Source organism: Platichthys flesus, chromosome 20, assembly GCF_949316205.1.
Source record: "Platichthys flesus chromosome 20, fPlaFle2.1, whole genome shotgun sequence".
Taxonomy (NCBI): domain Eukaryota; kingdom Metazoa; phylum Chordata; class Actinopteri; order Pleuronectiformes; family Pleuronectidae; genus Platichthys; species Platichthys flesus.
The window spans coordinates 13,160,510-13,176,259 of NC_084964.1; the positions used below are offsets into that span (position 1 = coordinate 13,160,510).

The following is a 15,750-nucleotide window of genomic DNA, read 5'->3' on the forward strand; positions in this document are numbered from 1 at the left end:
AAATGATTTGTTGAAATGTAGTATAGTACTAGGTTAAGTAGTTAAGTTAAGTACAGATACATAAAAATAGTAAATGTACTTTGTAACACATCCCACTACTGGCATATATATGTATATATACATATATATATGTGTAAACAGCACACATCTGTGTTTAAATCCCACAGTTTCCAGGTTATCATGTTTCACATCTGTACAATATGAGAACTTCTCTTCTACAACTCTAAACTGATTACTTTTCATTACTGCAGGGCGGGTCAGACCACTAGTCACAGGAGCAGGGGGGTGGTGCGCACTGTTGAACAAGTACCATAGATATGAGTATGCTGCTTCTGAACACTTAAAACTAAACATGAGTATAACAAAAAGTTATAGTAAGTCCGATGGTTGTTACAGGGGGACATTACACTTTGGGGTTCAGTGGGTTGTACGAGTGAAGAGTCGGTGTCCGCCCCTGTGAGCGGGGCTGTGTGCCCTCCCAGGCTCATTAGTGCGCTGGGCTCATGTTGTATTTTTGCAGATGGAGCCTGGAGCAGGACGAGAGGAGCCGTGGCCGCTTCACTTCCTGCCCGTCGCCCTGTTGTTCCCCCTCTCTGCTGAGACTCCCCTCAAACATGGCCCACACACCCTGAAGCCCACCGAGGAGCTCACCGTCATGCGTGTGAGTTGGAGTTTCCTGAAGTTGTTTCTTTTGACACCAATACTAACTTTGTGCGCTAAGCTAACTTGGGAGCTGTGGCTAGTCCTCTGCTGGGAAAGTGGGTGCCTCTGCATTAACAGTGGTTTTCAATGGTGACATGTGTTATTACGAGTGTCCAGACACAACTCTGCATGGAGATCACACACAGCTCCTGTGAGTTAGCAACTTTTCCCTATGTGTGGTGGATTAGCTGTTTCCCTTTTGTCTAGGCTGAGGTTGTTATTACTTCATAAACGCTGCTTAAAGTGATTGTTATCTGCTTCTTTCTCCTCGTTATAAAGTCTTTGCTGCCATTCAGTAGCACAGTAAAGGCTCAATGTGGTGAAATGCTGCAGGGGGGGGGGGTAATAGTTTCAATATCCTTAAACATGTCCATACATATACTCAGGTTTAAAAAATATATCCTGTGTGGTAAATGCCAGTATGTCAGTTTCCTCCATTTCTTTTCTTGGTGTGAGAAACAAAACGTATTCTTTGCCTCTTTGACATCTGACTGTAAATATAAACTCAATCATATTAGCTAATTAAAAAGTGACTGAATGTTCCAATCAGGAACCACCATCCTCGGATCAGAGACCTTTCATGTGAATTGGCTAAAAGCCTGGAAGTGCAAATTGGGTTTTGACTCGTGCAAAAAGTTGTTGTGCGGTTTTTTAAATCATGTAAATAGAATACCTTTTTATTTTTTTGATGCCTGACACCGCCTGATTTGGTGGCAGTGTCATTTAGGGCTCAGACCCCTCTTGACGTGTGTGTGTTTCAGTTTAGAGGAATGTTGTTGTCTTATCTTTTATCAAGCCAACCTTCCCCTCAGGTATGAAGACACAGGGCCGGCTGACACACAATCCAACAGATTCTGCAATTCAGGCATAAACCTTGTTAAACCTGAACTCCTCGGTGTCCCATGGCCGTGACTACGACTGCTTAAGTTCATAATTGGCTTGAACGCGCGTTAAACTATAAGTTGGGTAAATCCCAGGCTCTCGTGTCAATGTACAAATGCATCGCTGAGCTTGTTTCGAGGATGTACTTTTCATATTTTCTCATCAGTAGCTTGTGGCCTTTCTCTCGAGTTCAAAATCCTGTTTGCTCTGTAGCCTGCGTGTAACATTCTGTGAGCTCCCGTCACACCAATTTCTTTGCCAAACTCATTTCCCTTTCATGAGGGATTTTGGAAAAAGGGGTTTAAGGGACTGTTTGTGCTGGTTACTTGGACAAGCTCAGTTTTCAGGGCCCGCTCTTCTGAAACCGAGAGAGGCATCCACCTGGAGGGCTGGCAAGCTCATCTGAAAAACTGTTGAATGGTTTTAGCCCAAGTACAAAAGAGGCTTCCTATCACAGCTTGCAGATGAGTCCTCCTTCCGTGTTTATATTACAGACAATATTTGGACACATTTTAGGGTTATCTGAGATCCTGTGTTGTGTCATACTGCTGTTGTGACGTTGTTCAAACTCTTGCATGGAAGAAATTTTGTTCCAGGTTTTCCCCTGTGTTGGGTCATGGATATATGGTCAGTGAACATGCAGAGTGGGGGATGGATAAATTCCTGCATGCAAAACCAAGAGTTCTCAGTCCCTCCAATGCCAATTTTGATTAAAAACTCCTAGAGATGCTTCTTGTGGATGCAACTTATTATTTTCTGGGACTACTCACATGCAATTTTGTTTTGCAATGGAAGTAGAAGGATGTTGTGTCTTCAATCCTTTGTAATTAAGAGACTCTGTGAGATTTAGCATTCAAGTGGACCACATTTCTCTCCAACTTGGACAGGTTTGTTGAAAGCCTCGATTACAGAGCTCAAAAAAAGCTCTTGTTCTGGACAAATATATACAGTGCAAGTGATTATGTATGAGATAATTAAACAGCAGGCCTGCTTTAAAACGTAGGCCTCCTTGGCTGCCATGCATAGCCATGCTGAGCCTTTGTGTTTATGGTAAGTGGGCAGCTGCATGCTTGTGAGACATTGGCTGTACCCCAGGCCCTCAACTGAGCCTGATAACTACTATTGAAGCCTCCCAGCCATGCTCATTTCTGACTATTCACTCACTGCTTTAGATGTTGTGTGTGCCTCCTGTTTGACATAGCCTAATTTCTATGTGCACGGGGGGGACAGCTGTGGGCTAGTAGCCTGCACTGGACAATGAGTTCCATAAATTTCTTTTCAGTCAATCAGCCGTAGCAAAACTTTGTGGCACCTGCCCTTTGTGGCACCTAATTAATGACAACGCTTTAAGTCTGGGGGCTTCAATAATCTTGAATTTTCATAGTGAAAATGATGCACGGTGCAGCAGAAAAGGCAGAGATGGTTTGCCAATTTTTCATTCAATTATTCTGTCTTAATGTTCCCTGCATGTCTGGCTCCCTTTTTATGACACAAATATCAGTTTAGACATGAGAAACTACTAAAATGGGCCTGAGTCCAAGTATAGATTTTGCTCAATCCATGCAACTCTAGGAACTTGGCCGTCAGAGCGAACAGGTTGGAGAAACAACCTTTTTAGGAACATGCTTATTTTCTCCCAGGGCATCTTTTATTTTTTCGTGGAATAGGACAGCTAAAGTTCCTTGCACAAGCAGTATGGTGATGAAGAGCAGAACAAATCCCTCAGTTAGGTTTCAAGTTGGGTCGTCTCAGTGGCTCAGCAAATGCTCAGATTACAGAGATGACCACAATCCTGGGATTGTTGAGGGCAGGATGCAGATCCAACTGCCGTGCATGCAGGAATGCTAAAGGAGAATGCCTGAAAATTCAATCTAACATTTTATTTATGTTTTGTATGAATTAACACACAATAATTACTAGAAACGTTTTTTGAAAGATGTGATGAAGCTAAAACGAGATATCTTGTGAATTATTAACAAATTATGTTATTCAGTAGCTTATACAAGGTGCAACAATGATATCAAACTAATTTCTAGCAGCTGTCGCACCAGTGCTGTAAAATAGATTAGCATTAGCTCTAATTGTCAGTCAGACGCAAAGCTGCCAAATCTTTATGCAATGTTGACCTAACTCATGGGATTACAGTCTGAGCAATGTATGGAAAAGCTGCTCTAATTGGTAAACAGGGCTTTCATGGATGACCACAGTTTGGATGCTTATTGTAAAGTCTAAGCTGACAGTTTGCATTTCTTTTTTGGAGTGGACAATAATTTAAGGAGTCTTATAAAAGTGCCCTTTACAGCATTACATTGCAATGTCTGGTATTTTGTAGAATTTACAGCGGGGTTTGTTCAGGCTTTTGGAAACTGAGCAGACCATAGCAGGCATCTGCCTTACTTGAACCAATCGTCTTTGCGGTTCACTCTCTCGCCTTATCTAGGCCGTGCTATAGCTTGCCGTTTCTGACATGCCAAAGTAGCGCTGGTTGAAAGGCTTGTGGTAACCACAAAGGAAGCGTGGAGTCTCATCAGCTTGTCCAATGCAGAGTTATTGTTGTCTTTAAGGAAGGCCTCTGTCACCGCAATGCCACTGTTACTTTGTCAGCAGCCATGTTGCATGTGATGGAAGCGTCCTCCGACTCTCTTCCCCTACTCAGAGATTAGACTTCTCAGTTGTCATGGTGGCTGCTGCTCCAGCCCAGATAAAGAGCTATCGGGCTGCAGAAGCATAGACACTCCAACTGATTCCTGATAATGGGGGCCCCGTCATGGAGGTGGATTCAGGTTTTTGACGCCACAGTGGGAGTGGTACCCTTTGGGCAGAAATTCTAGATGCCTAATTTAACAGATTCTAACTTAATCCCCATTTTACAAAGCAGTTCATGCAGTTTGAGTTCAGCGCATTGGGTGTATCCATTAAGCACTGGAAACCATGCCTTGTATTGCGTCCTGCATTCGGTTTACAGGTTTGACTGTACAAGGAAAAGTAAACTGCCCTTTGCCAGCGCTTCTCAACATGTTTCCTATGCCCAACCACTCACGAGTTTGAATGCCTTTCAAAGGCTGTGGGGCAAGGTTAGACTTTTATAATTGTGTGTAAGACTTGTGTCATGGAGCCGAGGAATGTTTATAATGATGTTATAAACCTCACCCATTTAAAGTGCTCAGATCAGATTTATGGGATAAAAATGTAGTGCAGTACAAGAAGGATGATAAATCGCAGTTTTCTGCAACTGAAAGTAATAGATGATGTTTACAGTTTAAAGTTCAGAATGTCAGGCTACACTTAGACATTTTTCAATATTTCTAGGGAAGGAAAACATCACTTAATGTCCTTTTTTGGGTAAACATCATGTTAAAGAGCTTTTTTTTGTTTTTGCCAATTTAATTTCTGTGGGCGAGGCTTTTTCTTTCTGTGCCAATGCCATGTGCATCCATCAGCGAGCCATTTAGGGCAATATATAAACAAGAGTTTCCTCTCACCAAGCAAGTCCCGAGTTATCTCTGCAGCAAAGCACAGATCTGTGTGGTAAATGGTCACGCACAGCGTAAGCTGGCCTGACCTAGTCTTGCTCCAAGCTTTGATTTGTACTTTTCTAGTCACAGAGGCCATAGGTTAAATCTGCCAGACGTCATCGAACTGATCTGCTTGAGGAACTGGGCTAAAAACATCCTCATGTGTAAAGCTGTTTTCCTCATGTGATAAGTGTTGGTAATGAAAATCATATGCTGAATGCAAACACCACCTCCAGTATGTCAGCTCGCTCTTGTCTTGTGATGCTGCCCCCTGCACACACACACACACACACACACACGCACACACACACACACACTCCCACCAACCACAACCTCTGATGTTGCCTCTTTTGTTTCCCACGGTGTCTCATCTTCTGCACAGAGTGCTCTTTTGTTTCACGTACACCGTCTCTTTTTGTATCCCCTCTAATTTTTTTTCTCCAGTAGTTGTTCTGTCATTCAAACAGACTCTCTGACCTTGCAGGCATTTTATCGTTGTTTAAGTCCCCTAACTGACATGGGGGGGGAGCCATTGCTGGTACAACTTTGAACTGGTGTCATTCTTATTTGACCGACAAATATTTGAATGCTTGTATCAACAGTCATGAGTCCTCTTCAGATCCCATGCTGTGTGGAGTCCCTCAGGGGTTGAAGCTTGGACCATTCCTCTTCTAACTGTAAATGCCTCTGGAGCATTTGTTCAACTGCTTTGAAGAATCGGTTTTATTGCTGAGTCATGTGTCCATCTTTGATTAGTATAAGACTTTTGACCGTCATGTAACTAAGCTTGTCTAGTCTTGTTTTTCTCTACAAGGAAATGTAGCTAAAATCCCTCCATCCTTTAAATGTTGTAATAAACAGGATGCAGTTGATTCCATATAAGCCACTACATGACCTTGCTTTCAGTTACATTTCTCATCTCCTCTTTCCTCATTTGGCCTCTCTGATCCTCAAATCTCTGCCCTTTATCTGCCCTTCGCTCCAACTGCAAAACCAAAGGTGACTGCCACCTTGTTGTTTTAGTCCAGCCCTCTGAAACCATCTTCACCATTTAATCAACTTTGCTGAATTTTTAGACTTTTAAGAAACTTCTAAAAACCCATCACGACCTATCTTTATAGTATGGTTTTGTTTGCTTTGTCTTTAAGTGTCTATGTACAAAGCACATTGTACCTGCGAGTTTTCAAACATGCATGTGTAAATAAAGGTTTACTCGTTTACTCAGGTAAGACTGTAGTAAAAAAACGTCGGTGATGATGATATAGATTTACATCTGTGGCTAATCAGCTGTTTTACTGTAATTGTGGTGCAGCACTAATGTGAGGAGGGTTGTTTTGATAACCGCAAGGTCAGCTATTCCCAGCCAGCCCCTGAGGATTCACTTACACAACTTTGACTTTGCTCTATTCCTCACTGTGTGCTCCAGTGTGGAACACTTAGAGGAAACGCGTTCTCTCAGATGACTGATAATACTCCACTTGGACACGCAAGAGAAAAACAAGGTATAGAGTTCCACTTTTGGTGACACAGGAGAGACCATGTGGAAGTGAAAAAGCAGGGTAGTTTCAACTCGCAGCCCACCGTATGGCAGCGCCTCACCTTGGGCTGGGTTTGCTGGGAATGTTTGCTGGCTTACTTGATAATTAAAGTACTTTGTTGAGCCACAGGCCTCCCTGGAATTTCTAATGTGTATCTTTTGCTTTTTAAGGATTTTAAACAGGTTGCTGATGTGTTAAGTGTCGAGGGATTCAAAAAGGATTGAGTGCTGCGTGTGTTTGTGAGTTCAGGTTTTTATCTCAGTATCAAATACCCATCTGTGGGCTGTGTGAAAGTTTGGGAGCTCAGTGACTACTATTTATAATTGTTGTGAATCCGGCTGCCACCTTCCACGAAGGAGCACGCCACAACATTTTCAGAATAACTCTTTGAATCATCACACGGTTCAGAGCCTCCAACCAGGGGATCTGTTCCCCCAATCAAGCCAGATAGTTCTCTGCTTATACAGTATGGTCGACAGAATGTCAGAAATGTACTGAATTCTAATCCTGTGCTCATCTTTGTGTGTCTGCTCAGGATTGGGCTGAGGAGTGAAGCACATTCCTGGAGGAGCCGAGAGTTGCTGTCTTAAGCTTATGAGAAACCGTCCTGCTCACACCATGCCCGTCAAGATGGCTTCCATCTATTCTTCCCCTCACTGGAATGACCTGGGACAAGGATGTGTGTTGCCATGGTGATCATTTACAAGAAAACACTGGAAAAGAAGGGGGCCGACGATGTAAGATCCAAAACGACCGATTTGGGCTCGGTGAGAGTTTATTTTCTGCTTGTATAAGAAGTTTTTTTCTGTGTGAAATGTGTCATTTTGTTTTTATAAGAAGCGCTGCCAACAGGCCTCAACTGCCCTTGTCAAGAAGGAAAAACAACAAGGTGCTGCTCTAAATCAGGAAATCATTACCAGCCACCGACCACTCCTCAAAAGTTTTATAGCTCTACATTATATTTTCCCATTTTGTCAACTTCAATCATAGTTGAAATTTGACTTCAGCCTTCCCTGGAGTCAAATTTGTGGTGTTTCCTCAGGAAGTGATCTCTAAAGAACGATCTGGATGTTGTCACATTGGAATAAATGATTGTATTTTTTGCAATTACAGATAATTGCATCATAATAGCTGCCAACTCTTTATCACCAGGGCATATGTCCTCTGGTTTTGAATCCTCCATCTTACATTTATCTCAATCAAAATAACAATGGAGTATTTCAGTCCTATCTGGCTGAGCAGCTCTGACTCATTTTCTAATCAGAATCCATGCAATAGATTCCTCTTTCAGCCTGGACACAGTGAAAATTCCCCCATGAATATGGGCTGAATTTGCCCACTCAGCCACGTGAAATGAAGTCATCATGCTCCGCGTCAATCAGAGGCATTTATGGTGGAACTCCCTCTTTGTTGCATTTGGTCCGCATTGCTTAGCAAACGCAAAAACCCTGCCACAACATACAGTCTTAGCACCAGCAGTACAGTTGACTTTAAAATTGTATTTTGAAAGCTTATCCTGAGTTTCTGTTTTTTTCGGTGAGCTGACCTTATCCTTCTTTTGACCTTTCCACAGTTCCAGGCACAGACCATGAGCCAGGGGACGGCACTTTTCTCTTGTGGACTCATGGGTAAGTGTCAAACTCTGCATACCACATACCCACTCACACATGTAAAGACAATATGGATCATTCAAAAAAAAAAAATGGTGAGTCCAATCTCACAGTATATTTTGTCATTTCTCACAAGCGCTACACCATCACTATCAATATGCCGATAAATACCTTCACAATTGTCAGGTGTTTAGTCAGGAAAGCAGCGATTTGGATGGGGCCACGTTATATTGCATCATTTCAGAGAAATGATTGGCAGAAGACTGTCTCGGCTGAATCTGGATGATGGTCACATGGCATTATGTGAAGCTGGCTTGACAGGTGCCTGTGCCAACGAGCGTTAATGATTATGTGTCAGCGACTTTCCTTGCCTGGGATCTTATGGCATGTTTCAGTACAGTGTGGAAATGATGTCCTTGTATGGAAAATTGGGTTATGGCTACAAAGGAACATATCCTTGATTTACCTTGCAGTAGGAGGAACAGCCAGAATACAGATTAAACTGCATTGTGTCCTCACAGTAACTTGGCACTGTGCGTGAAACGCTGGCAGAGAACACAGCAGCACCAGTAGGTGTTGTTAACACTGCCCTTTGTTCCTCGTCCTCTCTGTGTACTGTACGTGGCATTTTCGGGTTTTTATCTCCAGTAGAGAGAAAATAGACATTTTGCATACCAGGAATGGGCTGAGGCCTCGTTGTTCGGTGACTCAGAGTTGACTGATCAGTTCACTTGGCCGATCCATTCAGCAATTCAACGAACTTCTGTTGTGGCAATAACAGGTGCTTTCCTGGCACGGTAACCATGGTGCTGGCACTGAGACGATCAGCAATGGCGGGTAGCCAGCTGCTCTGATACAGAACTCTTGTAGAGCAATGAGGAACAAGACGATTAATGAAGTCCGAGTGTTTATGACGGGTTATTGAGATGCAAGCCATCATATCAAGTAAATTAGACATTGAGCTTCGATCCCATCTCCAATCAGTTTACAGATTGTGACAGTAAAGCAGAACCTGAAAGATGTGATTTATTTTTAGTTCCAATTACACAAAGAAGTCAGTGAGTTCTGTCAATGAATCGTGCACATGCTGGGACACTGGTCAGGCCTAGAACATCCAGTGTCATGGATGTTGAGGTCAGCTACAGTGCACGTTGCCTCTGGGAAACGTCAGGAAGATATGTTAAGTGTTAAAGCAATTTAACTGGTGTGGGTTATTATTCTTTTGAACATTTTGTTGGATAAACAAAAAAAATATTTCTGACTGAAAACCAAGTGAATCAATGTAGCGTTTTTTTTCATTGCAGAGACCAGTCGGTGGCATGAGGTGGGTCATAGCTGTGCTATACAGCAGAGGCCAGTAGGAACCAGCCTGGAGAGCCTGTGGGATGTCCTGCCTGAGGTGCACAAGAGTTCCACCCACTGGGAGTGGGATGTCGGCTCCACTTCAAGCACAATCAGCAGCTTGCTGCAGGACCTTAGCCTGACTGAGGCCGCAGCGTCACACTCGACAGCTCCTCCCAGCAAGCGGCAGTGCCGGTCCCTGTCTTGCTCAGATGAGCTCGGTGGTTGCCGTTCTACCTGGCGCCCTCAGGGCTCTCGCGTGTGGACGACAGTGGAGAAGAGGAGGTGCCACAGCGGCGGCAGCGTTCAGCGCAACATTGTTGGCAACGTGCAGCTCGGCTTCCCAGCCATGCAGCGTAGCTCCAGCTTCAGCCTGCCGGCACGCTCCAACGCCCTGGAGCTGCCCTGCTTCTCCCAGGGTCTCCCCTGCCCCTCAGCTTTCACTGGTCTGACACCATCCTCCTCCATGCCCCTGTCCCCAGAGCCCCCAGTGCAGTCCCTCTACCTCTCTCATGAACAGATCTGCCTCCCCGAGCCCCGTGGACCCTCTCCACTCAGTTCCCCGGACTCAACTCCAGAGCTGGAGCGTCGTGGTGGACAGGGGGGTCTCCCTCGCAGTCGCTCACAGCCCTGTGTCCTCAATGACAAGAAGATCGGTGTGAAGCGCAGGAGACCAGCTGACACACACAAACAGAGGCCTTCACTGGATCTGGCAAAGATGACCCAGGTTGGTGTTTAGAAATTTCACTTGCAAAACAGATCATACAGCAAGAAACACTGCGAATCTATGTTTGTTATAAAACACATATCCTGCTTAACATCACTAGATGTTGTTCAACCGGATAATCAATGTGGCACTTGAGCATGTCTTGTAATTTAGCAGAAGCAATTGCTAGTTGAAACGTGCCACAGTCATCTTGTGTCCTCCAGAGTGCGGGACAAGACCCTCAGGAAATGGTCAGGCCTGCTGGATGCTCGGCTAGGTCCATCAGTCTCACTGACATTAGCTGGTTATGCTCTGTTGTTGGGGCAATTTGCCTAGTCCATGTTGGATAAACAAATGCTTCCAACCAAGGGCACACCATTGTGTCTGTTCTCCCTCAGCGCACATCAAAGTGCCTCTGCAGACACTGTCAGAAAACGATGGCGATCGTTCATTCATGGAGGTCTGGGCCGCATTCCGTTAAGTGACACAGTGTTTTCACATGCAGAGCATTGGGCGAAGTAGGCTTGTTTTGGGGTTTCGTTCCTTGATAAAGATTAAAGTAGGAAACAAGATGCCATTCAGTGGACTGGTTGAATTCAAGTTAATAAAAAAAATAAAAGATCTGATGAAACCATTGGTCTGATCTAATCCACTCATTGAAGTTGACCACTTTGCAACAGACGAGTCTCTATCATCTGCTCATCCCAGCAGCCGTTTGTCTCCTTGCCCCAGCACACAGACACAGATGGTAAGTTTCACACCAGCACCGGCTGGATCATAAACACTGAGTTGGACTTGGACCCTTTGAGAAAGTCACCCGGAGTTCAGCAGTAACTTAACAACAGCGCTGCTGTGACATGACAGGGAGACGCCAGACACACGCTCCAAACAGGGATGAGGTCAGTGTGGAGCAAAGAGCCTTAGGCGAGGCAACCGACAATATTTTTACAGAGGGTGCAGAGATTGTTAGCAGTGGATTTTCCCTGCTGTTTGTGGACAATGTTCTATGTTCCTGTATCAAGATAGGACTGCTGTGATGTTGGTTTTCGGCTCAGGATGAAGACACTTTAATTTTTTGCATTAGAAAGCAGCTTGAATATTTTTCATTTCCTTGAATATTTCTTCGATTTTGTCCGATTGAAGATGTTCTTAAACTTCTCTCAACTGACTCTGGAGATGTTAAGTTGTGATAAATCGTTTTGCACTCGGCTCTATGGCTTTATCGTGCTTCGGACACGTCAGCCTATCGGCATTCAAAGTCACCTTAGACTGGTCACAGTGCTGAGTGTGTCTCCGGAGCGTCCTCCCATCTCCACGCCACAGCGGTGTAGCTTACCCAGCGAGAAATTGCTACCCTCGGCGTGGCTCTGCCAATGTCAGGAAGCAGAGCAGCTGTGGCAGGGCTTATAGATCGCCGCGCAGGAGAGATGCGTGTTGGGTAAAGAGATATTGATTTCTGTAAATTCAGCTCAGTGGGTGGATCGCTGCCACAATTGGGGGCCTCATGAGCTATTGATCAGCTTGTATTGACGGAGAGTCAAGGTCAGTATGGATGAGACCTTCTGCTCCTCTCTCCATTTCACTTGGGTGGGGGGTGGGGGGTGGGGGGGGTTACAGTAGACCGCAAAGTGGACACGATAAACACTAAGTTAGAGCACAGAAAGTTTTCGTGAGGACAATCGTCAGAGCTTTACATGGTGGAGCAGATATCAGTGCCAAGGTTCCAGAGTTCTCTGGCATCCTTATCGTTTTGCTCCCATGGTGCGGGGCCAGATATCTCGACTGATAACAGTGAAGTCTAAACGCAGAAGGCCTCGATGTGAAGCCACCATGCTGCTGACAAAATGCACCCGCTCGAGCGGAGCCAAGAAAAACAGCAGGGCCCCTTTTTGATGTAGTGCTGCCCGGTGTGGAGACTTTTCTCACTGCGGTCCGGCTGCAAATGTGGATCATAACTTTACACCCTCACCTCCAGCCTTACTCACGACTGAGTGCAACCGTGTGAATATTATTGTAGCGCAGATCTGAAATGATTAGTGGACCAACAGATAATCAAGTTAGTGTTTCGAGTGATTTATCAAATCTTGAACATTCGTGGGATCTGCCGTTTTCACAACTTGTCTTGTATCTCTTTATTATTAGCTGAATCTTGATGTTTTTTAGCTTCACTTTTTGGTCTTGACTGAAATACCTCAACAGTTAGAGTTCATGGACATTTAAGCATTATGTATTTCTACTTTCTAGATCCTCTGGCTTCTCTAGAGACACAGCGAGTTCAGTGTCTGTGATTTTGAGCGAGAATATTGGAAACAGACATTTATGTTCCTCACAGGATGAATTGTATTTACTTTAGCGACCCATTTACTTAGCTTTCAATTTGTCCAGTTCACAATATGTTAACTTAGCTAATGTCAACAGCCGCAGCTACACTTGGTTTGTAGAGTTTTTTTTATCAAATATTAATCTTGTATTTGATGGGATTTTCTTTAATTGGATTATTTACACTGAGCAGGTTGAATTTGATGAGCTCCTATTTCATGAATTAAACAGCTTCCCGAATCATTACTTGTCTTTTATCTAAAGAGACTTCCAATTGGGTCACTCAACATTTAGAAGGGGTCATTCGGGGCTCAGCATTGTGCCCAAGGACACTTCGGTATGCAGATGGGGAAGACTGGGATCGAACTGGTTGGAAGACGTCCGCTCTACCCCTCAGCTACAGCCGCCCCTATCAAAAAAAGTGTTGATTAGTTGCAGCCATATAAACTGGGCTTGGCCCCCCCAACAGTCCCATGCCTGTTAAGTATTACATAAGCACACAAGTGACAGGAGGTTTTCACAGAGGCCCTATTCTCCTGTGTCCCTCTGGCCGAACGCCGCTGCAGCCAGGCATGAGGCAGCTGTCCTGCCTTCTCCACATTAGTTGTATAGATTGGATAAGCCTCTGTCATAAAGCCTCATCCTCCAGCACACACAGCTGTCGCTGAACTTGCCTGCAGCAGTGCTGGCACATGTGGATTTGCCTATGGAAGTTTCTGGGCTCCACAGATGTATGTGTTCTTTGTGCGCTGCCAGTGAAAGGCCAGCAGAACCAGAAACGGCTGACATTACTGATGTGTGCCCTCCGGGGGTCTGGCCACTTGCTGCCTCGGCTTCCCGTCGGACCTCGGATCACAGAGCCTCACTCATCCAACCACCAGTTGCTCCAGTTTGTAGTACAGGCTAAAATTAAAACCCTTCAATTTCATTGCCTTTTTATATTGTAGCGGTTGTTACCCAGTGTCCAGCTCTGACTTCAACAACATACTATATGAATGCAGTAGATTGTTTTCACAAGATGGCTGCGCGCCTCTAGTTCTGAGTTTTGTGTGCTGGTTGGTTATGGGTCATTGTTGAGGATGAAGGAAATGTTCTTGATTTCATCACCAAATACTTCACCTCCGTAGATGGACCAAAGATTTATTTGTTTTTAGTGTATCTTTGTTTCCTTGAGAACATCAATTTGATGCTTCTAAAATAAAAACACAACCTTTCTGTCTTTCCACAGAAACTTCGGAATTTCCACAGCCTTAGCTGCCCCGGAATCACAGGCGAAGACAGCTGTGTGTCCAGCCAGGGCCCCCCCACCCTCATGAGCAGCGCCCAGCAAAGGTTCGACAGCTCGCAGGCAAATGGTTGTCCGCCTGAGACCAAAGAGGGTGAGACAACCCGGAACCTGCCGTCGGACCCCACGATTGAGGAAGTGGAGTGGAACTCCACAGACTGCGGGGATGTAACACCGGGAACGACCAACGGGAAGGACAATGAGCCTCTGTGGGCGGAGCTGTGCAGCATGAGGAAGGACATGTACCAGCTCGGAGGCGAGCTCGACATTGAGCAAATTGAGAGGAACTGAGCTGCGCTGCCTTCCTCATGGGGGAAGCTAATTTAGGGGACTGAAAGTTTATCACCAGATGGTACAGTGAACAGTACTGATAGTCTTAAGGACAACGCGAGTGGAAAAACGAATGCAGATCCAGCACTTGTCTATTTTCTTAAGTAGAGATTGAGCAGAAGCCTTTTGGGATAAAGGACTATTTTTGGGGCCTTGCTGTCGTCAGACGCCGCCCCCCCCCCCCCCCCCCCTCACTGTGCAGTAACTCAACTGTGTCTCAGGAGAACAAGGAAGTCAGGACGTTGGGTTCTGGTGAACAGTACAGAACTGATGAATATGAAACTGTTGAATTAATGTTGGCTCAGAGACTGGGGTCTTTAACATTTCTCCATAAGCCTGATTACCTTCACTGTACTACGTCTGGAGAGAATTCACAGCAGGTTTGTACAAATTCTCTGCACTAGAAAGGGTGTCCCCGACGTCCTTCACTAGTACGAGGGTACATGATGGACTGACGAGGAGACATCTTCCAAGAGCTACTGCTAGCAAAGCCCCCGTCACGTCCCCAGTATAGTTTATTTCAAGAGCTTAACATTTCACACCGTAACATCAGGCTTTCTCTGTGAGATCTAGGCTCCCGTTTTGTGTGAGAGAAACTTTGAGATGCTAATAGCGTTAATATTCCTTCTTTTTACAATTTGTAACTCCAAAGTTATGTAAAACATGAGCATATTTCTATACAAATAAACACAAGTTTTAAATGTGTCATTTGTGGTTTCAGCGTCTTACTCACTATGTTTGGAATGTCAACACCTCAATGTATCCTAACATGCGTTCAGAGCTGCGTATGGAGTCACACAAAAGATGTGAGTGTGTAGTTCACACTTTAAATACACTGGACAGGGATTTGGATGAATGTCTTTATCTGTTAGTGGTTGAATATGTGAGGTTCAGAATATAATTATATACTTACTAGTCAAATATGTTAATGTCCAGATTATAAAAAACACATCGGGCACTGTTAAGTTTCTGGTCCACATTATGGTATCAGCACTGACTACAGTGGGTGTTTAAGTCTTCTTCAAACATCGAACACAGTCATACTCCTTCATTAAATAAGAGTTGCACTGTCCTGGTGTCTGTTACTGGATTTGACTTTGTGTGAAAAGCACTGGTCTACATGTCCATTGGATACTTCAACATCTGCCAAAGCGGCATTGACCAGTACCCAGTAGTAGTAGTAGAGCGGTTATTGACCCTCGCTAAATATCGACACACAGTGATTATGCACATGGCACAAAAAACAAAAGCATCCCACGGTCATGGTACATAAAAACAAAGCGACACGAGTCATCTTAAAGTCAACCAGTGCAACGCCGGACCCTTTTCTCATTTCACCACCAACTCCACATACAACTTATCTCGGTTTAAAGGGGAAATGGTGTCACTGAAATTCATTTTTTTGTACAACAACAACAAACACATTTAGACATTCAGAAAAATAAAATGTATATATGCTTGGGCCCTTTAAGGATAAGTGGTGTAGAAACTGGATGGATGGAATGTTGCTACAATCAGTGAA

At 44.5% G+C, this 15,750-nt stretch overlaps 1 protein-coding gene across 1 annotated transcript; it reads left to right on the forward strand.

Moving 5' to 3' along the window:
• The first annotated feature begins 506 nt into the window (after positions 1 to 506).
• On the forward strand, positions 507 to 14,936 carry fam53b (family with sequence similarity 53 member B). The gene is made up of 5 exons (XM_062378357.1): positions 507 to 661; positions 7,173 to 7,404; positions 8,211 to 8,265; positions 9,552 to 10,315; positions 13,842 to 14,936. The coding sequence occupies exons 2-5, from the start codon at positions 7,315 to 7,317 to the stop codon at positions 14,187 to 14,189; spliced, it is 1,257 nt and encodes a 418-aa protein (XP_062234341.1). The 5' UTR covers positions 507 to 661; positions 7,173 to 7,314; the 3' UTR covers positions 14,190 to 14,936.
• Positions 14,937 to 15,750: the final 814 nt, after the last annotated feature.

Excerpts from the sequence above, each read along its gene's own strand:
- fam53b (XM_062378357.1), top strand. The coding sequence starts at position 7,315 with ATGTGTGTTGCCATGGTGATCATTTACAAGAAAACACTGGAAAAGAAG. Across the intron at positions 7,405-8,210 it reads AAACGACCGATTTGGGCTCG|TTCCAGGCACAGACCATGAG; the intron begins GTGAGAGTTTAT and ends ACCTTTCCACAG. Across the intron at positions 8,266-9,551 it reads TTTCTCTTGTGGACTCATGG|AGACCAGTCGGTGGCATGAG; the intron begins GTAAGTGTCAAA and ends TTTTCATTGCAG.